General features: G+C 35.9%; 1 protein-coding gene across 4 annotated transcripts in view; it reads left to right on the top strand.

The window, feature by feature from the left end:
- The window catches only part of TBC1D23 (TBC1 domain family member 23), a 29,427-nt gene extending 6,302 nt beyond the window's left edge, over nucleotides 1-23,125 (top strand). For 2 of the 4 annotated variants that reach the window (XM_050333124.1, XM_050333122.1), the window contains exons 2-19: nucleotides 76-187; nucleotides 425-530; nucleotides 2,187-2,391; nucleotides 3,908-4,031; nucleotides 5,372-5,496; nucleotides 5,607-5,650; nucleotides 6,582-6,685; nucleotides 7,435-7,557; nucleotides 8,525-8,617; nucleotides 10,570-10,740; nucleotides 10,952-10,994; nucleotides 11,642-11,748; nucleotides 12,410-12,552; nucleotides 13,959-14,003; nucleotides 17,044-17,132; nucleotides 19,054-19,189; nucleotides 20,126-20,320; nucleotides 21,413-23,125. In XM_050333124.1, the coding sequence (XP_050189081.1) occupies nucleotides 76-187; nucleotides 425-530; nucleotides 2,187-2,391; nucleotides 3,908-4,031; nucleotides 5,372-5,496; nucleotides 5,607-5,650; nucleotides 6,582-6,685; nucleotides 7,435-7,557; nucleotides 8,525-8,617; nucleotides 10,570-10,740; nucleotides 10,952-10,994; nucleotides 11,642-11,748; nucleotides 12,410-12,552; nucleotides 13,959-14,003; nucleotides 17,044-17,132; nucleotides 19,054-19,189; nucleotides 20,126-20,320; nucleotides 21,413-21,494 (2,047 nt within the window). In that variant the 3' untranslated portion in view covers nucleotides 21,495-23,125. The remainder of the gene's footprint in view (nucleotides 1-75; nucleotides 188-424; nucleotides 531-2,186; nucleotides 2,392-3,907; nucleotides 4,032-5,371; nucleotides 5,497-5,606; nucleotides 5,651-6,581; nucleotides 6,686-7,434; nucleotides 7,558-8,524; nucleotides 8,618-10,569; nucleotides 10,741-10,951; nucleotides 10,995-11,641; nucleotides 11,749-12,409; nucleotides 12,553-13,958; nucleotides 14,004-17,043; nucleotides 17,133-19,053; nucleotides 19,190-20,125; nucleotides 20,321-21,412) is intronic. The other 2 variants (XM_050333125.1, XM_050333123.1) reach the window with 1 other exon arrangement.
- The last annotated feature ends 1,504 nt before the right edge of the window (nucleotides 23,126-24,629 follow it).

Here is a 24,629-nt window from a genome sequence, read left to right as displayed (position 1 = left end):
GTCTAAATCTATTTAATAATAAACATTGAAAAAAATTATATCATTTATTTTTAACGTTACATATCATTATTTTAGGATAAAGGATCTTGCAGACGCTCTAGAAGAAGGAGGCTGTGATCTTGAAACTGTGAGAAACATCATTCAAGGAAGGCAATTGCCTGCTGATCTGAGGGCCAAAGTCTGGAAGGTAAATATGAGCTTAAATCAAGAAGCAGGAAATACTTGAAGTTGTGTTTCATTTGAGGTAAATGAGTTAATTATCAGGCATCTCTGCAGAGATGTACTGCTGGAATTTTTAATATGCATGTATGTTGATTCAGTTTTAGAGTAGTTCTCTTTCTTTAGTTAAATTACTGAGTTCAGTAATTGGGTAACTACAAGAAGACACTAAAATGTTTAGAGGGCTTTCTGTTTTTGTTTTCAGATTGCACTTAATGTTGTAGGAAAGGGAGACAGCCTCGCATCCTGGGATGGCTCCTTAGACCTACCTGAACAGAGTATAATTCATAAGGATTGCCAAGAGCTAATCGGTAAGTTCAGATACATTTAGATCACCTGTGTGAAAGCTTCTGCATTCTCAGTTGTCTTGGGACTTTGTTGCTTGAATGAAATAACCTGAATGATGTTGACATTTTGGAGGAAGATGAGACAGCAGAAAAAAATGAGTAACAAGTTGTAAGAAAACAGTAGTATCTTACCTGTACTCTGACCCTGGGATGGGTGACATCATGGAAGTTTAAACTTATTAGCTTGTAAATGATAGTTTGTGTGGTCAGAAAGCTTCATGAGTTGAAAAAAATCATCATTGTTTTCCTGGCTCCATCTTTTAAAGCACACATTCTTTGTATAGTGTCCTTCAAGTTTTTAATTGTGTAATGACTGGTTCCTAATTTGAAAAACTGGTGTAGCACCAAAATGCCTATAACATTTAAGGGAAGCAATACATTAAACATTTTGGAGTTCAAAGGCTGTTTTACAGAAAAGTATTTTTTAATAGCATTTCCAGAGAAAATGAAAGGTTGTGTTTGTGAAAGCAAGATGCTGCCAGGACATAGGCAATAATACTCCAGTATGTCTGTAAGGAGCTGCCACAGGATATGTTTGGCAGCTCATCACAAAAATGGCCAGATCCCTGACACCATTAATATGAGTTGATGGAGTCAGTGCCAACTCATCATAAATTAGGATACTTCTTAATGACATCCATAAGAGAATCTTCTATTGTATTACCTGTCACACTTCTATTTGTTCTTGCATGGTTGAAATTTAAGGCAGAGAATGGAGATGCTGCATATGTACCTACTATTTCTTAAATGCAGTTATAGCTCTAGAATCTGTCAGGGCTTGTTTTCCTTCTATCTCTGTCCTGTAAAGGAAAGGAATGGGAGTGGAATTTCCACTGTGTTATTTAATCACAGGATCTTTTCAGGAAGATGGCAAAACTTCCCAATTAGTACTCATTATTTTCCAGAGGGGTAGAGGAACGGAATTGCCAAATATTGACTGGCTTTGATGAGAAAGTATTCAAGACTTCTGTAATAAAAAAATTCATTAGCAGTAATGAGACTCATGGGCTTCATGTAACTGAGGGAGAAGGATATTTGCTGGAAATTTAATGCTACTGCATTAATGTAGTGTGTAGGTATCTCTTTCCCTCATCCTGAACATAAAAAAAAAATGTGATTTATAAGTCTATAAGCCTAGCTGATCTCAGACTTCTGATTAGGATAAATTTGCATGTCAGTGGGCTTTTGAGGAATTGGAGGTATGCATTGTGGGTTGATCTGTGTTGGAATTCAAATGAATTTGTGATAGAGTTGAGCATAAGTTGTGTGCTGAGCACATGAAACAGGAATAGAAGAGGAGCGTTCTATGCATTAAGACAATCTACATCTTTGTTTCATATAGATTCTGGAAAACCCAAACTTCTTTCATCCTGTTGTTGTGGTATTTAAATGATATTTAAATGTCTTATCCTACTGGGGTTACAAAATCACTTACATTTTGATACCTATTTGAATACCTTTCTGTAAGCATTTAATCCGAGCTGCCAGTCTTTGGTTTGTCTGTTTTTGTTGCTTTTTTCCCCTGAGCTGTCCTTCTTGGTGCAATTGTGTTATGAAATAATCCCATTCAATGTCTTTGAGAAGCCATTAATACAGTTTATATTGCTGTGCTTCTTTCAGACCAGCTGTCGGTGCCGGAAGAGGAGAAGTCAGTATTAATTTTGGATATTGAGTCTGTTATTACATTTTACTGTAAATCCCGCAATGTTAAATACAGTTCTTGCCTCGGCTGGATACACCTCCTCAAACCTCTGGTGCACCTTCATTTGCCCCGCAGTGATTTGTACAACTGTTTTTATGCTATCATGAATAAATTCATCCCAAGGTAAGACTCTTTCTTTTGCTGCTGTGCTATTTTTATTGGCACCAAAAGTAGTTTCTGAAAGGATGGTTTTGGTTAAAGTAGCACTGTTTGTGGCAAAATGGTCAGATATCATCATGTTTTAATAAACTGAACTATCTTTCAGTACCTGTTGGCTGGAAATCCTAGAGATGGTTGAGTTGGTTTAGGATGTAAAGAGTTAGTGTGTGATTCATGTAGGTTCAGTGTGCTTTTTAATGAATAACTGCCATATAATGCAATATCAAAAGCACTTATTTATCAACTAACTCACATATGTTATGGGAAAGTGTTTTTCCTGTTTTTGGTATCTAAAATACTTCTATCTCTTCATAACCAGTAATTCATAAGCAGTAATTAAGTCTCAAAATCTCTTCAGAAGTAGTTGATATTTGCCCTATAATCTTCTGAGTTGGGACTGAAATGCCTTTTTTTAAGTTGCTAGATATTTTTATTCTTATTAAAGAATATTAAATGGGAGTTTTTCATGCTTTTACTTAGGTGTTCTCATTAAAATGAGTTTTCATTTCTGTTGGAGTAGCACCATGAAACTCCAGCAAGGCTGCCGAGTCTTCTGATTAAGGCCTTTTGAAATAATGTACGGATAGTCTGTAATTAAAGACCTTAGTCTGGTTCCCTGGAGAGGAGATTCCAGCCCAGCTGATGGATGTGTGCCATACTATGAGGAGTGCATGTCTGGTGGTGTGGCAGGAAGCATTTACCAGTCCTGTCACTTGACTCAGGCTGTGTGCAGTTCACGTCTGAGCTGCTCTTGGGCTCTGGGCCCTGTGCCGTGACCGGGGATTATGGTCACATAACTCAGGGGCTTTCAGAGTATCTGGTGCCTGAGTTTCTCTGTAGGAATCTAAGTGGTGTTCCAGTGAGGTGTACACTGTTTCCTCTTCTTTTTTTCTCTTCAGTGGGAGAATGAAAGACATAGAAAGGCAATTTATAGGAGACCTGCTTGGGTCAATTTGGTCTCATTTTGACATTTGAATGCTGGACCGTCATTATTAATTGATAAAAGTTATGTTTTTAACTTCTTGTTATTTTTTATTTTTAAATCATACACTTTTTACTCACATTTTTGTGACTATAATGAAATATTGACATTTAATCTAACAAAATATTGAATTACTTATATTTTTTAATTAGAATTATTCTAAAATCCTATTATTCTGTTAACAACATTGGTACCATGCTTGCCTTGTTTTGATATTTAAATGTGGTTTAAATATCTCTGGATTGTATGATCTGTCAAGTATTGGCAGTATTTAATTCTTTCTGCTGCCTTGTTAATATATGGGGTTTTCAGTGTTTGTGTGGGTTTTGTTGGTTTGGTTTTAACTCTTGAGGCAACTTGACTTCATGCTCAGTACCTGTGAATTAAAAGAACAATGAACAGGAAATTACATAATTAGAGACAATAAAGAACTGCTACTGTAAGTCTGAAAACTGCAGTATTACAGAGTTTATGACTATTTTCACTGCTACCTTTTAGGGATTGTTTTATGAAGGGAAGACCATTTCATCTATTTAGACTGCTCCTTCAGTACCATGAGCCTGAACTCTGCTCCTTTCTTGATACCAAGAAGATGACTCCAGATTCATATGCACTCAACTGGGTAATAAAGTGAAAGTAGGGAAATATACTGAAAAATAAATTTCTGTTAAAACTAAAGTACATGTTGCCAGTTCATGCAAGAGTAGTACAAGCAATATATTGAAATAAATTGCATGTTTTAGTTTAATGCGGGCTTTTTGTCTTCACTTGTTTAACATAAGGTATGAGGTCTTGTTAACATCACATTTTTATTGTTCTGGATGTTAACTGAGCCACAGATGTTAGAAACTTCTTGGAGTAAGTGAGAATGAGAGCAGCTGACATACTCAAAAAGTAAGAAACCCTGATATTACTTTTGATAGTGGGCAGCTGATACTATGATATTACAGTAAAATTCCTTGTTTCATCTGTGGAAAAATTTTATTCTATATAAAGATATTGCTACTATGTAGAAATATATGAGCAACATACAGAGAGAGACCTGTCACTTGTCGTTATCTTGTTCACAGAAGTTTTGTCTGCATTTGAGTCAGAATTGAATAGATCTTCTTATCTTCTGCTAAAAAACTCTACTAGGAAGTGTTGAAATATTCCATGATAGCGTTTAAAAACAGAGACTGAGCTTTTGAAAGCTGTGGCTCTGTTAATACAGAATTTGCATGCATCAGCAAGTTCAGTAAGACCCCGGTGTAGTCAGGTGGTGTGCATTTGAGTTAGGTCTGATTGTAAATATTAGCTGGCATGTACGAAAAGACGTTCCTACCTTTTATCCTCTTTGAACTTTTGCATATCAGAGAGGATGTGTCTTCAAGTGGGAACATGGGAACAGGCAAAGAGTTTCTTAAATGGTAATGAAAATTTTCCATTGCTTACAAATGTTTAATTAGACATAAAGCATCTTAATGTAATGTTAAGTAAGTGATGTTGTTAAACTAATGTGCAACCATGTTCAATTAGCTCAATTCTACTGTGAAAAATAAAAATGATTATGTTTGCAGGATCCTTTCAAAGTCCTAATTGCTATGCTATTTGAGTAAATATATTCTCCTATGAATTTCTTGTTGGTGTAATTGGTATTTAGCAGTGTCTATGAGCTAAACAGTATTCCAGCTTGATTGAGTTATCTGTGGTTGAATTTGCAACGCTGACAGTATACAGCCAACTTTGCCTTCCCACGAGGTCTCTTTGTGCACAGATAATCTGTAGTGTTATGCACTGTTTCCAGAAAAATTGGTTTTGAGGGTAGAGCCATCCTTCAATGCACAGTGCAGGTGGATGTTTTACCATGACTTTGCTAGGTTTCTTTTCTTTTAGGTATCTTGCATCTCAGTTAAAAATGTTATCAGGATAAGATTGTTCCTGATTATTGCTTTTTCTCAATTTATTTTCCAAATTTTTTAGCTTGGAAGCCTCTTCTCATATTACTGTTCAGCTGAAGTCACTCAGGCAATATGGGATGGATATCTACAACAAGCAGATCCATTCTTTATTTATTTCCTAATGTTGATCATCCTTGTCAATGCAAAGTAAGTGTGTAGTTGTTTTGGAACATTCTTTGCTGACACTGTTTTAATTCAGTTTTGTTTCATTTCGGTTTTACTGACTTAATCTATGCCTGTGACTTTACTGCTTCCAGAGACGTTATCTTAGCACAAGAATCGGATAAAGAAGAAATGATAAGTAAGTATTGCTCTTACATAACTGCTAGTGAACTATTTACCATATACTGTAATCCCACTTATCAGTATTTTTAATAGCTAAATAACTTAATGATTTAGTTCCATGTGATTTTTCTCATTAATCCCTCACCCATTAATTCCTTTCTTACTGATCTTTGCTTCATCACATTTGCCCTATCCTCAACATTCTTTCCTTGCGTTTCCTTTTTGTAGTCCCACGCCTAGTTTTATACTTCAGTTTGAAGTACTTGAAACAATCACCATTTTTCTAAGCCCAAGGCAGCAGTTTTCAAATCCTTCTTTAAATCTACTGCACTTGTTGTATCTTCTGGATTATTATCTTCATATGCACTTGATTTGAGCCTAATTCAGTGTTCTTGTCTTACCCTCTTCTGTTTTTATAGAAAATACGCTACATTTCTTGTGAGCATATTTCATGTGCCTTTGTATTTTTTCACATACGTAATACAATATAATTATTTCCCTAGTAGTTAAAAATGGGAGCGCTTGGAATTTTGTGTCTTCACTATTTGCTGTAGAACTGCACCCTTTTATCATCCTGGATATTTAACAGTGCTACTAACTAAATACTCATTTTAGAAGACTCTCTTGATCACACCTCTTTTTAAAAAGTAGCTGACTTAGAATTACAACTGAAAACTAAAACTATACAGAAGTAAGAGTGTGTTAAAAAATAGTTTGCATAAGAGGTTTGAACTTGTAGCAAAAAGCATAGGTTTCCTATGGGCAAGGAGTGTTTCCTATATCTTCTCTTTCCAACTAGAGAGCGGATCAATATTAATGTTGAATCAATAAATAAGCTTACATTATGCCTTATTAAAAATAAGTGGGTTTACTATTTGAAAATATGTATGTTGCTTCATTTCTGTGTCTGAATTAGTGTTGCACTTAATGTTGTTTGTCTGTCTCAGAATTCCTAGAAACTTCACCAGCCAATCTTGATTTAGAGGATATAGAAGATCTCTTCTCTTTGGCACAATATTACTGTAGCAAAACTCCAGCTTCTTTCAGGAAGGTAATAACAGTAATTTTGAAATTCTCTTCTTTTTGGTGACTGTTTAAGTGCTCACTGACTTTAAATGTTTCATTGTGATTTTTTTGTAACAAATTTTTTATGTTGTTATTCTGATGGTCTTTACTGTTAGGATCTTTGTAAGATAAGAAGGTTAAGTGAAACATCTTAGAGAGAAGCTTCCCTGCAGTATTTTTACTTCCTGACTGCTGATCTTGTTTTGCAAAGCAGTTTCTTGTAAGAAGTGATGAAGCAAAACTGTCATATTGACACGACTGCAGTGTAGTAGACTGCACAGCAGTCCTGGCTGTACTTGTGATAGCAAAGAGGAAAAGGTTGCTTACTAGAGATAAAGCTGTTATCACCTGCACTGTTTCTGCAGCTCTTCCTTACTCAAGATATCTGACTTAACTGAAAGAAATTAAATAAAAGTATTTGATAGCCATTACCTTTGACTTGTATGTACTTTTTCTGATCCAGGTAGACAGGTATGTGAGACTTTATGAGGGACAAACCAAACCAAACAACCAAAAGACAAATACCAGAGGCACTGCATCATGTTGGCGTGGTCAAAATGATGAACAAGCATGTTTTGAATGGAAGTTCAGACCCTGGCATGATTTTCAAAAACATGTGGATAAGATAAATATGTGTCAAGCTTAGTGTTTGTGACTTAGTGGATATAGTTTTGTTTTAAACTTTCACATCTAAAGACAATGGCTTCAGTTAACTTTTTTTTCTTGCCTTATTAGGACAACCACAGTCTTTTTGGCAGCAGCTTGCTGGGCCTCAAAGATGATGACACAGATTTGAGCCAGGCTCTCTGTCTAGCAGTTTCTGTGTCTGAGATTCTTCAAGCAAATCAGCAACAAGGAGTCAGTATACCAAACTAACCTTCACAACCCGACTTTATAGAAAAGGCATCAGAGTCACTTACTACTGACAAAATGTTTTTAAATGCTAACAGCACAAATGTATATTTGTGCTATTTCAGAAAAAAAATGGGTTTGTCTCGAAGTTGTCTCCCTTGTAAATGATCTGCTGACTTCAGTGCATTTGTGCTGTAGCAACTAGAGCTTACTACAGGTGACTTGAATCTGAGAAGTGTAAGCTTAAAGTAATATCTCACTAATTTGAATTTCCACATGTAGCCTACAGGAGAGGAAAATTTCAAACCCACTTCTCGGTACCTTTGAGTACCTTGTCTTTTGTCAGTGAAAAGTTTAAATGAAAAAATAAAACTGATTAAAACTATTTTGGTAGTAGTTAATTGCAGATATTGTTAGATGAAGGGTAGTTGAGTATTGAAGACCAGTATATGGATCACAGTATAGTTAGATTACAGTGTTTCTTACTGACCACTGACTTTCTGTAGCAGTTTCCAGGGCCCAGTTTTGTCAGGCATAGCTTGTTGGGGTTTTTTTCTATCCAAGTATAGTTAAGCATCTGTTTCTATCCTGGTTAAGTCAGTGGGATATAAAACTATCCTTACATGCTGTGCTGATTAATAGTGGACTGTTGCATTGTCTTGTTGATGTGTACCTTCATACCCACTGTTTCTTCTCAGTAGAGGTGAGATAATTCCACTGTGTGTATTGCACTTGGGTGATCCTTTACCATGCACAAGCTGATGCATTAATGAAAGCCACTACTAGAATACTGCTGGTGGTCTGGTAGAACTGTAAAAGTTCAGATTAATCAAATGAAGTAAGATTTTTCAATAGCTGTTAGCCCCTTCAAACAGTTCCTGTAGTATTGGAATTAGTGTCAAAACGTAATTGAATTATGTCAATAATTACACAATTTTAAAATTTTGTAACAGGACAAATCATTCTCTTTCAGGAAGGAGTAAGGTTCTTTGTAGTGGATTGTCGTCCTGCAGAGCAATACAATGCTGGGCATTTATCAACAGCATTTCATTTAGACTCGGATTTGGTTTGTATGCTTTTTGTTTCTTCACTGATATTTGAGTCCTGGGATAGAAGGAGAGAGAAATGTCTGTCTTGAAAATAAATTATCCTTAGTATAGGCTTTAGTCTGTAGACTTAGTGTCTAGCTATGTGATGAGGTTTCAGAAGTTAGCTTCTCTAAAGGAAATGGTAGAACCATTATTTTACCAAGAAGCATTTTTTTCTTTGTTTTTTCTTTCTTTTCTTTTTTTTTTCTTTTTTTTTCTTTGTTTCTTTTTTCGTCTGTCAGTCTTCCACAGTCTGTTTATAAGGAGCATATGTCTTTAAAAGGATTTGGTTGCTTCTTAAAAATTTTTGCAGTACAATATGAGAGAGAAAGTGCAATTATTTTGGAACTGAGGTGTACTATTGATTAATAACTGCAGTAAAGATTTTGCTAGATTTTCCATTTGATTATGAATTCAGAACTGAACATTCAGTCATATTTTTCTCCGTTCCTTTTTCCCCAAAATCAATTCCACTTCAGCTGACTAAAATGGTGTATTCTTCACTTTTAGATTAACCCTCATTTATTTTACTTTGCAGTCTATGAAATATGTATGGAATGTATATAATCCATGAAAGACTTTTATACCTCACTTAGTTAAGAAGTTCAGTCCTGCATCTAATATCTTTACCTCTCTAATTAAAAGGATGCATTATTCAGTATTATTTGCACAAATACAATTATACAGGAAGGAAAAGGAGGCTGAGGGGAGACTTTAGCACACCCTACAACTATCTGAAAGGAGGTTGTAGCAAGGTGGGTGTCAGTCTCTTCTCCTAAGTAACAAGCAATATGACAAGAGGAAGTGGTGTCAGGTTTCCCTAGGGGATATTTAGGTTGGATACTAGGAAAAATTTCTTCCCCAGAAGGGTTGTCAAGCATTGGAACAGGCTGCCCAGGGAAAAGGTTGAGTCACCATCCCTAGAGGTATTTTAAAGACTTGTAAACATGGCACCTGGGGACATGGCTTAATAGGGGAGAGTTGGCAGTGTTAAAGTATGTGCAAAGTACACAAAATTTACTGTAAGGGGAGACAATGGGGAAAGAAAGCTCTATGGAATCCATCTCATTTATAGATAGGTAGAGGAAGTAGTGAGGTTTAGCATCTGTGTTATAAAGCAGCAGCATTTGGCTCCAGGAAGACCACAGTTAATATTCAACTTGACTTACTGCTGTCTAGGTTATGTGTTTATGACTGAACTTCATCATTTAATCCACCGTAAAGGCTAGATGATAAGAATCCCTCCTTCCCTTTCCCCAATCCAGTTACAGGTCAAAATTTCCTTATGAATTCCCCACAAACACAGGTTAAAATTTTAGCTGTATTGAGAAAGTCTTTGTTTCTCCAATCATCGTAGTAGGCCTTCAGGAGACCACAGCCTTAATTTTTTGAGAGTACAAAGAATCACAGATATCTCCTTGTACTCCCAATGGTAATTTTTTTCCCAAATCGTGATAAATAAATGAGAAAAAGCTTAATGGGGAGACAAGAAGAGGACCTTTCAGGCACCTAGAAATTCTCTACACATTTTAAAGGGTTTCAAATGTGTCAAGTTTGAACATGTTGTGCTCAAGCATATGTAAATATAGAAACCAGTCCCACTGCTGTATTACCAAATTAATGCAACATGAAAGTTGCAAAGACTCGTTCCTCTCTTATTTGATGCCTGCAAAAACAGACAAATGTTAGTTGTGTTTCTTTCCTGGGGAGAAAAACGTGGACTGAGGAAGAAAAGGACCATTCTTAGTGTTCTTTACGTAACATGAGGTCCCAGTCAGGTGGCCTCATGTGTTTGTGTGACTTATACAGTCCTTACGTTTCCTTGTTTGTGCTCAACAAATAATAACCATTCTCAAAGTTTGTTTCTTTTCACAACTCACGTTACAGTGTGTTGGTGTCAAACAGCACTTTTTGTTTGTTCGCTCCACAGATGCTTCAAAACCCATCAGAATTTGCACAGTCTGTAAAATCCCTGTTAGAAGCACAAAAACAATCTATTGAGTCTGGCTCCATAGCTGGTGGGGAACATCTGTGCTTCATGGGAAGTGGCAGGGAAGAAGAAGATATGTACATGAACATGGTGTTAGCACACTTCCTACAGGTACAACTAAACTGCTGTTGGTTTTAGTAGATAAAGTGTGTCTGCATGTATTATTGATACTAAATGACAAAACATTTTCCCCTTAAAATCTTAACTATTTTCTACATTACTCAACTTTACAGTTTTTATTAAACAAACACATTTCATTACCATACTTGTAAACTTGTTCCACAGATTTTTGTTTTAACCAAAATTGTCTTTTCTGTTGCAGAAAAATAAGGAGTATGTAAGCATTGCCAAAGGAGGATTCATGGGTAAGCTTATTAATAATGACCTTTGGCTTGAGCAGACTTGGTATCTTGTCATTGTTGATATTTTTGTGAGGCTTTTGCTAAAAATCATCTAAATTAGTAGCAAATAGGTCTCATTTGTCAGGTTTTTGTTTTCTGTATGTGAACACTGTGCACTTGCACATTTGTGGTTACACAAATTTCTGAATGGAGAAAAATTAATGCAGGAAATGGGGTAATTCTCTCTTTCTTCTAACTTATCATTCTTGATGTTTGAGCCCCTGTAAATTGCAGACTTATATGAAGAGTTCATACTTCTGCAGTTTATGTTGCTGGAAATAATCAGGCTCTGCAGAAGTGGAGAGATCTTTACTAAAATATGTGTATAGAGGCATTACTAGTCAATATATGCAGTGCCATAAGAGCTGTCTTCAAGATCAAAGCCCTGATTTATTTTTAGTTGCTGCTGTTTACTTTACTAAAATAAAGATTATCCTTATGCCTTTGTACTACTGAAGAAAAAGGAATTATTACAGTGGTATCTGAATTAATTTAATAAAAATTAAAACGTGGAGAAAAATTGTTTCCCATTAGTCTCAGATATGTACAATATTTTCATCAACAGATGAAGTCCAGTGTAATTCTGAATGTTTTTAATGGCCTTTTAACAGCCCTCCAGCAGCACTTAGCAGATATCAATGTGGAAGGACCAGAAAGTGGATATGGCCACTGGATTGCTAGTACCTCAGGCTCAAGAAATGGCATAAACTCCGTTGATGTAAGTGAATTTTAAGCCCAAGTGGTATAGTGGGATGGGAGGCCCAGGTGTATGGAATTTTTTCTTCATATTCCCCATTCTGTTCTGTAAGATGCCTTACTGCAAGTCATGACTGTTTTCAGTTGTGTGTTAATTTAAAACTGTGTTCACTCTCTAGTCAGAGATGACCTAAACATTTTTATTCTCTTGAGGGGAAGAGCTTCTAGAGAAGAACTTGCTTGCAGTCATTCTCTGGCAGAATACATGTAATAGATAACTTTTCCTGACTGTTATTCTCTCTGGGAATAAATTACTATGAAGTGGCACACAATTTCATGGCAGAGCTCAAAATTGTATCTTTTCTACAGCTGATATGTTATGCATAGAATTTGGCTTTTAATTTGGATTAAATATGTCATTAATAGGATTCCTTCCTCTAGATTTACATAGCTGAGTGCTCAATAATATGGTTTGTCAAGCTTTCTTTATTGGATCATCTTTACCTCAGACACTTGTCATTACTGTTACTTGATAGAACTCTAAAGAAACAATTCTGTAATTAATGTTCTACTGAGTAGCAAAAAGTAGATTACTGTCTTGTAGTCTGTTTCCTTTCTTAATCAACTAAGATGAAATAACATTATTTTTATATGATTAATCCTGAGAGGAGTTACTTTCACAGGGTGATGCTCCTAATGGTTCAGGTGATGGAAAAGGAGTTAAGTCCCTGGTGAATAAAATGACGGTTGCTTTGAAGACTAAATCTGTGAACGTGAAAGAAAAAGTTATCAGTTTTATTGAAAATACATCTACTCCCGTGGACAGGTGCGTCCTTTATATCTCACTGTGAATTAGCCATGAGGAGGAATGACTTCCCATTTCATGTGGCTATTTTATAAGTGTGAACACTGGGCTAATTAGGGGAAAAAGTTGTCTTCCAGTTCCAATTTTTAGATTTTCTACCTCTACCCTCCTCACAATTCTATCTGGTAACCCTACTGTCCTGCCTTAGTATGTGAGTGTGAGCAGCCTTTTCTCTTGGATGCTTATCTAGAATTTATTGTTGCATGGTTAGTTTGACTTCTTTTAGTGTGTCAGTTTTGTATTCAGTCTAAAAGTGAAGGATGATTTCACTTTTATTTCAGTTCCTCTCCATCCTGCTAATCCTTAATTCCTTCAATCCACTCTAATGGAGTGAATTAATGACAGCAGAATTCTGGATGGGGGTTTTTTGTTTGCTTTGTTTCGTTCTGTTTTGATTTTCTAACTGCTGCATGTTGTCAATTTGAGGTTAACTTTTTTGAGGATCTTGATTTTTCAAGTCCAGCTGTAAAGCTGCTTTTCAAACCCAGAATTCACCTTTGTTTGGTTTTTGTATCTTCAAGTGCAGCTAGGAACAGGAACATACAAATATGTTAAAAGACACTTTGGAATTCATCATTCCGAATACTTATCTTAACTAGATACAAGAGTAACAGCTTTCATCTGTCAAAGCTTTAAATGAATAAACTTTTGTAGTTCTTTAAAGTCCAGTATTTGAAGTTGTATGTTGCCAGGACATTGGCATTCAACAATCTCAGAGGCTTAGTGTTTCTTTGATAGCAGGATTTAAAATACGTCTCAAATGAACAGTAGTTTTCAGTCATCTTTTAGTTACTCAAAAGTTACAGATCATTCCTTCTTTTCATGTTGGAAATGGTTTTTTACATTAGTATTAGTATGCTTTGTTGTGTGAAGAATTAAACTGAATAAATGTGAAGATTTTAACTGAAAGAGGGTAGATTTAGATTAGAAATGAGTAAGAAATTCTTTACTCTGAGGGTGGTGAGACACTGGGACAGGTTGCCCAGAGAAGCTGTGGATGCCCCATCCCTGGCAGTGTTCAAGGCCAGGCTGGAATGGGACTTTGAGCAACCTGCTGTAGGGGAAGGTGTCTGCTCATTGCAGTGGGGTTGAAAGAAGATGGTCTTTAGGATCCCTTCCAACCCAAGTCATTCTGTGAAATCAAGTCAGGCTTATATGTCAGGAAAATGCATCTTGTAGTGGATGTTTTTACAAATATTTCTCTACCTTGTATCTAGCCGTCATGAAGCATTGCTTTTATTTACAAGCATCGTCCTTGAAGAAGATACATTGCCAGTATAGAGAATTTCAATTACTTATCTAGATTTTTCCTTTGCTTTTTTTTTTTTTAATTCTTTTATTCTGTCCTCTGCCCCAACGTACTGTAGAATACCTTTCAATATTTCCTGGCCAGACAGAGCAAGCCTGGAGCGGTAAGCTTGATAATTAAGCAGTCTGACTAAAATCACCTTTCTTGTATTAAGCATGGCATCACAATATTTGTAAGCATTGGTTACACTGACAAGATTGCTTGCGTATTTTTACATGATTTTTTTTTTAATATATTAAAGCTATTGCTTTTTACAAGTTCTGGTCAAGAGACTAAAGGAAGAAAAAAGAATGTATTGGCAGTGCTTTCTTCTCTTAATTTCTGCTTTGTTATTTCTGTTCTCTTCCTTATTATTGCTTTGTATAGAATTTTTTTTACTTGTCATTCCTATCGACATCTTATTAGTTACTTGTGCTAGTAGAAGATCACAGGAACAATTACTGAACAAATTAAGACTTAAAGTTTGAACAAGACAGACAAGTCTGAAACATAAACTGCTCATAAAGCATCATTAGAGCTTAGATATGACAGGGGACCCATATGGAAATTCTGTCTGGAAATCTAAAATTTTTGTGCTTCTTATCACATGGTGGTATAACATGCTGATAGAAACAGACATGCTCATTACTGGGAAAAGAAAAATGCTGAGTTAATAAGTAAATATGCTTTGCAACTCTCCCTCATCTTGTTCACATAACTACTGCATTTCATGTAAACATGGAGGCCCCTCACATTTGTCTCAGATATATTGCCTTATAATTATTTCAGCAATAAAAGTTATGAATTGAGATTATGTAAAATTACTTGTGATAAAGGAGAAGAGTGGCTCATGCATAATCACTTTGGAACTTTGAGCATACTTTAGGAACTGTAACATTTGACCCTCATATGCTGAAATGCATGAAAATTCATGTGGGATGAATTATTGAGGATTTAAAATGCTGTTTGGGTTTTCAAGGGTTTTGGACCAATCTTTCTTTCAAGTAGTTTGCACATAATTTGAGATGGGACTTGTCCATAAGCATTGCAGAATGGTGTTGTGTGAGCAACACCAATAGTGATAGTAACCAGTATTCTATTAAAAAAAAAAAAAAAAAGGCACATAGTATGTTTTCTTAATTTAGAAATCCTAAAGATCATGGGGATCTTACACCACATTTACTTGATCAGTTTCTAGAATATGGTAAGAAAGTGTTAAAATTCCAACTTCAGTGACTCTTCCATAACTCAAAGACACATGAATCCGTATTTGTAACCAAGAAGTTTTGATAAATTGAGGTTTTACTTTGGTTATTTTGCTTACTCCTTTCACTTCTATTGCAGATCTTCTTTCATTGGGAAGATAATAAATTAGTTCACTCTGTATGTCCGTAGAGTATTTCTTAAAAATGCAGCTCTTAAAACCCTAGAACGGCATTTTTTCTCCATCCGTTCAATTACATCCACTTTGTGTTTATCTCTAATACCTTTCATTTGGCAGGTTTGTCACTAAAGGACTGTTGCATTGAATTTGTAACAATGTAACAATGGCCTTCCATGCAAACACCTTAAAAGAAATCCATTTCTAGTTTAAGATGTTACCAGGTTTCTATAAAGTCGCTTCTTACTGTCTCTTGTCTTGACTAACTTCAATTTATAAACACCAGTGAGATCTTCTCTTAGATCCTCTCTGTGTTGTTCAATTTGACACTATTTAAATGTGCTGCTTCTTACTTAATTGGTTATGTATTACTAAAGCATATTTACAAAACCCTCCGTATAGAAGCACTGCCCTCTTGAATTGTCAGTGTCATTGATGCTTATTGTCTTAAACACTAATGAGCATGGTTTTGTATGTCTGGTTTTTGTTCCATTATAGACTGCATTTTGCTTTTTTTTTTCTTTTCAATTCAGCTTTTCATTTTGTCTGTGGCAGTAAATATAACCCATGGAAAATGTAGTTCTCTAACTTTCAATTCTACTTTCAAGTATACCTAAGTACTAGGATTAGTTTACCTATTACTAAAGAGGTTCCCTGTCTAGCACTAAAGAGGTTCACTGTCTAGCTTGTTTCTACAGTAGCACGTAAACTGGAGTTTGTGAATATACTTAAACAGGAACCAAGTCTTAGAGTTGATACGAAACATAAATACACATTATGGGGAAGGAGGTTATTGAAAGGAGGGAAGGGAGAGGCATGTTTTGGTTTGGTTTGGGTTTTTTTTTAAACTACTGTTGCCAGTTCTAAAGACTAAAATCATGAACTGTTTATTTTTTTTCAGCAATTGCCTGTTTTGTGGCTTTCTGAACCTTTAGGTTTTTCTCATAGTTTTCAGGTATTGTCAGCAGTTGAGGGCAAGAACATTTAACAATTCAGCTGTGACCATGTAATCACAACATTCTGAGCTGGAGTTTTAAGTATTTTAGGATTTGCAACTGTTACTGTCAAACATTAAGACTCAGTTGTGTGTGTTTGTGTCATTTAATATGATCCGTAGAAGGAATAGAGATGTGATTTTTGAGGTCAGTATCTCAGTGATGCTGGAACTGTAGCAGTAGGAATTGTTTGACCAAATATTTCAGGATTTGACTCATGCTGCACAAAGTAATGGACAGGAAGTCAGAGTTCACGCCACAGTCGATGTTTTATAATAACCCCACTTTGAAATTCTTAAGGTATTTTGTAATCTTTCAAGGAATTAACAAGAAAAATTACCTTCTGGACTTGGTAGTTAATCGTCTTTATTTTTCCTTTCATCCAAAGTTGGCATCCTTGTGAAGCTACCCTGACTGCCCAGACGTATTTCAGTCTCAAGCTAGAAACTTAGCATGTTGTCAGTTTTCAGGTCTCTAACGTATGTTGTCATTTAAGAAGGTGCCTAGAACTTTGGGGTTTTTTAAACAACGTAGTAATTGTTTTCACTTTCTTTGTTACATCAGTCAGCCTCACCAAGTCACTGAAGTACGCGCTTTCACTAACCAAACTGCTCGATGGGTCACACATCTTCCTTGCAGGCAGCTTCATGAAATTCCCTCCTCCTTCTCTGTTGCACAGCTGTGTTTGCATTTGGCTGATATGTTACTGTAGAAGTCATACCATCAGTTTGAAAGTTACTTTTCTTCTCCCATCCCATGTCCTCTCCTGCCCTTCTCGTTGCCCACAGACATGTCAGCAGCAGTGACAGAGTAGGAAAACCCTACCGTGGTGTGAAACCGGTATTCAGCATCGGGGACGAAGAAGAATACGATACTGGTACAGTAGAAGATTTTCCTCTTACCTTGATTATCTTATTTAGACAAAATTATTAAGTTGGGCTAAATCATTAGAGTGTATTTTACACCTTTGTCTTGCGATGTGACATTTTCCTGACTATTACCCTTGATCACGTTTGTTATGGTGGTGCCTAGGACCAACCCTCTTCAAATATATTGAAGCAGACTAAATAAAGAGTAATTGGTGGTAGGCACCAAACAGCCAAGAGGAAGAAATGGAAATACATGGGTTTAGTGGATTTTTTTTTGTCTTCACTTGTTATTTCTATAGAAAAGATGTAGTTTTCTACAGTGGTCTTGTACATATAAACCAACAGTTGTACCTCTATTACTCACAACAGTAAGCAAAATGTAAAGGACCTAATTTGGCTGATATAACTCAATTTGAATGTCTAGTATTTGCAGTTATATGATGATCTGAATTTCTGAAATATAGTTGGAGTTAGACTTAATATGGCTAATGTGTACACACCTTTTCAATGTTTTGGACTTTGCTTTTCAGCATTGAATCAATTAATAATTAATTCCTCTCTTGATATGCATGCAGAATACTGTAGAGAAAAAAAAAACATGCAATTTTTATTTAATTTTTTTATCCAGTTGACAAATTACAGGCAAAACTGGGACACCAGAGAGTTCACAAAGGTTTGTTTGGGTTTTTTTTTGAGACCAGTGCTAACATTAGAATGGTGAAGACCTACTGTTGCCCTAGTTTTGTTCGGGTAGTTTTAGCTCGCTCCCAATCATCATTATCTCACAAGTAACCATTCTGTGACCGAAAGGTATGCTCAGCTTCCATGGGAGAAACAAATAACTAAGAAACTTTGACATGAAAAAAATTCAGAAAGATTAATGCAAGAGAGTCATAGGATCTGGAATTGTTTAAATAAGATCGATGGCCAACAGTTCATCATCGTCTGCTATAAAAATTATGAAGGAGCAAAATGAAATTGCCGGGCAGAAGGTTTAACGCTAACAAGATGCTTCTCCAAATGCCATGTAATTAAGTTTGCACAGCTCTTTGAGCATCCATAATAGTGTTTGGGAAAGTCTGTGTGCTTTCAGAAAACCAGCTCCTCAAAGACAGATTGTCCAGAACGTGTTTTTAGTAATGGTTGTTTGTTAAGTTCTATTTACATTTGCTTTTTAAAGCACCATTAGGCTTAATAAGTAAGCAGAATCACCGGAAGGATTGGAATAAGCAAAGCCAGCACATATGAAGAGAAATATATATTATTTTGGTACAGAAGAATGCAAAAAGCAAACCTGTTACTCTACAATTGTTTTTGTGAAGTTTTAGTGTTTTGAGTTTTTGGTAGTAAATAATTGCCATCATCTCTAATAATTGCAGTCTGCCCTAGGTGGCTCTGCTCGAGCAGGGGCTTTCACAACAGGTATAACTGAATATTAGAAGTCTTTTTATGTGAAATAGGTACTTTAAGGAAGGAAAAGTGGTCCACAAAAATAAAACCTGGCCTTGAAAGGGATGTTGGTGTTTATTTCTTCTTGTACAAGAAACTAAAAGACACAAGAGGAGGCTTTCCTGAACTGTAGTTGGCTTGGTTTTGGTACCCCAAAAGATATTGGTGTTGTAGATGCAAAAGGTTTACATGGCTTCAAGAATTTCTAGACAAATTCATGTAAAAGAAATACATGAAACTTTACTGAATGGACAAATTGGACCAGCCAGAGATATCCCCTGAGCAAAAAATAATTGAGAAATATCAGATATGCCTGCCTTTTTTTTTTCTTCCTTCTGAATAATTGTTTATGACTAAGTGGGCCTTGATTTGAACCAGTGTAGCTCCTCTAGGTCTAAGTGAATTCAAAGGTTGTCTGATGGTGGGTGAAAATACTTTCTCTTTTTTTTTTAATGTCTCTACCCCCTCTCTTCAAAACAGATGAAATTGATAGCTCCTCAATGTCGGATGATGATCGAAAAGAGGTCGTCAACATCCAAACATGGATAAATAAACCTGATGTGAAGTATAACTTCCCATGTAATGAAGTAAAAGAAAATGGTCATATGTTTCCCAGGTACTGAAAGTAGTCTTAAGCTTAATGAAAATGTCTGTCTTGATAAACATTTTAAGAAAGTGTTGGCCAATTAAGTTATTCTTTATATTAAACTAGGAAATGAAAGTGCAAAACAACTTAGAACAAAATGTTACAATGGTATCTGTATTCTTATCTTTGCAGTGTTATAGAATGGTCATTGTGTATAAAACTTAGTATGAAGTTTTGCTTTGCAGAGCAAGATAGTAAGAAAAATATTTTCAATATACCTAGGTTTATTTTCAAGACCAAGTAGACCCAAGTACTTGTGGCTCTTTTTTCTTCTTATCTGCTTTTCTCTGTGCCTTGTACTTGGCACCCATCTTGCCCTAAGGTTCAGTGGCCCTGCTAATCCTGGAAGAGCAGAAAATGATGCTCACTGTATTTTGATTTCCTCAAACAGCACACATACTGTTGAATCTGCATAACAGAAAATCACAACAGGATTTCTCTTGCATCATGGTCTGTTCTTGTCTTTTATTAGTATTTTCCCTTTAGATTTATTTTCCATGGTGTATGATTAGCAATCCAATGATACAAGGGTTAAAGAGAGGCTTGGAGGCCCTTTCTGTACTCTGTGTGTGACCTGACATGTTACTGGGGATGGTGATCTTTGTTGATAGAACTCACGGCTGTTGTGTTGAGGTGCTCACGGTAACTGCTCACTCTGGTTTTGTGTGCTGTTAAGGGTGCCATGCTCTTTTTAAGAAATGGCTATGATACAGTACTCAAGGAAAATCTGAAATATTTTGTAGACCTGTCTAAATTCCACATTATGAAAGTATTAAAACTACTTCTTAGATTTGGAAATTGTTTTATCTAACTCTCTCCATGTAGCTTATTTGTAAAATTTAGCTTTCTAAATACCTGATACTTAGTTCGTTAGCAAATTTAATTGTATTTTTCTTTTCCTTCAAGTCATCTCCTAGTAACAGCAACTCATATGTACTGTTTGAGAGAGATTCCATCACGAAAAGGACTGGCTTACATACAGTCTCGACAGGCACTCAACTCTGTAGTCAAAATCACATCCAAGAAGAAACACCCGGAACTGATCACCTTTAAATACGGAAATAGCAATACTTCGGGCATAGAAATTTTGGCAGTTGAAAGGTAAGCCAGCTCAGTAGCAGGGATGTAAGTAGCAACGGTATCTGGAATGCTATCAACCAGAAATCGGGCATGCTGTAATTCCCAGAATTGAGTTCCCAAGTAATAGTTTTTATTTAGGAATACGTAATTCAGATGTGAACTAGAAAAAAAGATCTGCCAGCAGAACAAGGAGCCTTTACTTTCCTCCAGCAGAGAGGAACCACAGTGACAGATGTTGGGGATGGGATGTGTGCAAGTGTTTTCTTTCTATAATATGTCTTAAATAAAAATGAAGTGGACAACCATCTGCAGCTAAAATAGAGATTTGTGAAGAGTGGGATTTAACAGAGTGGTCATTTTTCTGTGGTATCATTTTTTTAGACATCTCACTCTTCCTGTGCATTGCACTAGGAGTCCAGAAGCCTAACCTCAAAACTCTCAACCCCTGAAAGTTAGGTATAACAGGCTTCTTTCCACTGCCGTGGCCTGATTTTTCATGGCACTGTTTTAACAAGGTCACTGACATCAGCTGGACGTTTTCTCATCCTCTTCCTTGGAGAGAACTGTGCAGCGGATGCTCTGTACTCACGAGGTGGGAGATGAGCTTCCTACCCAACTAGGGAAGTTGTCCTATTGGCTGCTTAGTTTGGTAGTAGGCCAGGCAAAGATAAATTAAAGATAAATAAATTTGCAGAAAACTTTGCTGCTTGTTGAATTACTTTGTCACCACCTTGTTGTCTGGAGCAGACTGATCTAGAACTATTTATAGGAATTTAAAACAAAAACAAAGCTAAGCAAGGACTGCTATGCTTCAGTGAGACAGCTGTCTGTAGAGATTTGAACTGCCTGACATATACCACTGTCAATTAATGAAACAATTTTCCTTTCCAAGATGGCCTGTGAAGTACTCCTCAACAGTTCTAGGTTCACAGACAGAAAGTGTTTCATAGTATAATCAGGAATTAAATCATATTGTCTCAGTATTTTTTCATTTTAATATATTCCTCTCTTCTCTTCCTCCTAACCAGAGGAAGAATCAAAAGAATTACGAAATTTATACTTAAAAATTTTATATTGAATTAATAACACCTTTTTCTAATCTTTTTTTTAAAGGTATTTGATTCCAAATGCAGGTGATGCTACCAAAGCCATAAAACAACAGATCATGAAAGTATTGGATGCCTTGGAGAGTTAGTAACTAAAGACTTTGTAGAGACCAGTTTATAAAGAAGAAGCAACCAAGATACTGTATGTGGACACAAGCTGACTGTTTCCCAACTGAATACTAACTTACGAGAATTTTTCTGTTTGCTGGTGGAAGTGCCTGAGTAGCAGGCTTAAGATAGGGTAAATTATTATCAATTTCTGAAACGGTTTTTTAATTTTTTTATTATAACTTCTTGGTTTTGAAGAAATGTTTATTATAAAGGTCAGTTTGTTCCATTTAAATGCAGCCTTAATGGGAGTGATCTGCATCTTTGAAGAAGCAGATGCAGCTGGGTTCACATTAAGTGTGTTAAAGAAATGGACCACTGTGAGACAACAGAGAAGCGTTTGAAAACAGACTGGTTTTTAAATTACTGTCCCTTGAAAGTAAATGACTCCATTGCCTACGGTCTATAAATCTGATTTTGGGTAGTATCAAATATAATTAAAGACTTATGTTTATGAGCAGAACAGATACAAATTTTAGAAATACTGTTTCCTCATTAAAAATGGTCAAGTCCAGTTTGGGCTGCAAATAAATGCAAAAAATACTAGCAATTTGTAAAGTTAACTTTTTTTAAGGTTTTACCAACTACTTGGTTAAATAACTAGAACTGGTGGTAAGGGTTATTTTTAAATACCAAAAATAACTGTAGTTTTTACTACTGGGTTATGATTTTTGTAATTAAGCAAAATATTACATTTCATAGATTGAGGCTGCTTCTCATGCAAAGATGAGTATGTGTGTTGAAATTAATGTTCCATGGCAGAATATGACAGTTGAAAATAAGTTACCTTGCTCCTCAGAAACAAAATGTCTGAGACATTCAGATGTTTAAAAACCTTCAGTTCGGCACAAAAGTGACTACAAGCTGACAGCAAGGAAATAAATGCACACAAATTAAGTGAAGAGATTCAAGTGCTATGCCTGTGATAAGTGTATTCTTAACCTGTTTCCTTCATTGATTCAAGCATTTGTGTATTTTATTTTAAGTAACAACTTCTCAGTTAATGTTTGGGAGGTGGCAACTACATGGTTGTTTATCATCAGCTTTCCACTTGTTCATGAACGGTTCTCATGGTAAAAAGCTCAGTACAGGAATGTTCTTATGAACAAGGCATAGCATCTTTGTAGACTGATAGGAAATCATCAAAAACTGTGAAATAAAGATAGTGGGGATTGGCTTTGCTGCGTGAAGTCTTCTGAGTATTTCTGTCAAAACCTGTGATTTGGTACTTCATCAGGAGATAAAATAAGTTAAACTGACCTTTATAAAAAACACTTATTCTAAGTTATTTTACTAGGAATCAAGCTAGGGCACCTTAATTCTGGAACTAATTCCTTTTTTTTTTCCTTCTTAGTATCTGAGTAAACACCAATAGAACTTGAACTGTTGAAGATATTTGCATGAAATTGCACCTGGGCCAATGCTCATGTATTTATAGTTTTGCCCAGCAGCTGTTGTATTACATTTTCCTCTTCCTAATCCCTTCTGAAAATATCCTCAAGAGTCTCTGACTCTGTGCCTACTTCAGCAATGAGATTTTTTTCATGTAAAGATGTTTGTGCTACTGTTTATAAACTACAGTTGTAAATAAACCAGTACAATTTGAACATAACTTGTTCTGTCAGAATGCATTTAGTTGCATGCTGTGTGAATTCTCTGAATCAATTAGAAGTTTTTCCTAAAGGTGTTTTGTAAATGGAAATGAATTCGGTCTTTGGAGTGAAGAAGCTGACTACGGATCATCGGAACCCACTGCCAGTGACTTCTTAATGTAAGTATTTCGGCATTTAGACTAATTCCATTGAGGACTTTTGGGTGAGCTATAGTAAGCTCTCACAGAAAGGTCAAAATGAATTAACAAGGGGTCAAATTATAGAAAGGGTTTCTGCATAAATTCCAGACTTCTCAACATCATATTTTTTATTACGAAAATGTTGACAGAATGATACAAAATATTTTTCCTAGTCAGGAGAGGAAAAAGTGAAAATTACACTCAGTTGTTAAACAGGTGTATTTGAGTGTTAAATGTGGAAAGTGGCAAATGTGTATGCTTCCCTGTGAGGACAACAAATACAGACCTTTGAGATCTACAGTAAGTAAAGCAACAGTAAGTTCTTATATCTCTTCTGTGTAGAAATGTATATAGCCATTAAGAAGCTAATTATTTGTCATTTTAAAGGCAGCTTGCCAGTCTTACAAAGCTCAGTCCAAACTACGAATAGTTTCAATGATGTTTGTGCACCTCTACCCACAACTTAAAGGTTATTTTTGCCTTATAGTACTTTTTCGTAGTTAGTACATTTGTTATAAAACCTGTATTGCTAAGCAGAAATTCTATTTATAGTACCAGAGTGACATTTTTTGAAAAGAAAAATCAAATAGTAGGTATGCTACTTCGTGCTCCTTTCATCTTCAAGGAATTTTTTTCAATTATTTGTCAAAGGTTTGCAGGCTCTTGTTCTATTCTGCATGCACTGCTGTCTGTATTGTTGAATATAAGATGATAGCTGTTGCTGGAGTTTTAGGTTTTATTTTTTCTTTATTTTGGTGAAGTGAGGTCTGTAGCAGGAAAGAAACAATCAGAGTCAACTTTCCTGCCAAATGAAGGCTATTACCTTTGTGTTTCATAGCAAGGGTCAGTGCTTCTGTGGTCACTGATGGCTCTTCAGTTGTCTCACAAAGTCTTTAGATTCTGCTCTGTACGAGAATTTGTACAGAACTTTACATGCCTTACCCACCAAAAATGCTCTCACTGTTAGAGCTGCAATTTCATTTGCATTGCCTTCTCCAGATGTAAGTAAAGATTGCTTGCTCTTCTTTCAGTTCAGTTCCCTCACACATGGGTCTCAGCTGTGCTTGTAGCTTCTCCTTCCAACTGCATTTCAGTTGTAGTTCCAGAGCTTTTGATACTGTCAAATAACCTTTGCAGCATAGGCATAGTCTACTGAATGTCTGAAAACTTTTCCCTCTGGGAAGGAGAGGGGTGATGTAACTTGTTCTTTTATAACTTGTATACTTAAGGGTTTGAGATATTTTTGTTTGAAACTTGAAAAATGAGTTTTATCTCTCTGATCCATGGGAAAGTGAAATTTTAGTCTGTGCTTTTCACCTTGAAG

Source organism: Myiozetetes cayanensis, unplaced genomic scaffold (genome assembly GCF_022539395.1).
Source record: "Myiozetetes cayanensis isolate MyiCay16 unplaced genomic scaffold, myiCay2020 scf5-8, whole genome shotgun sequence".
NCBI lineage: Eukaryota > Metazoa > Chordata > Aves > Passeriformes > Tyrannidae > Myiozetetes > Myiozetetes cayanensis.
This window is presented reverse-complemented; position numbering and strand designations above follow the sequence as displayed.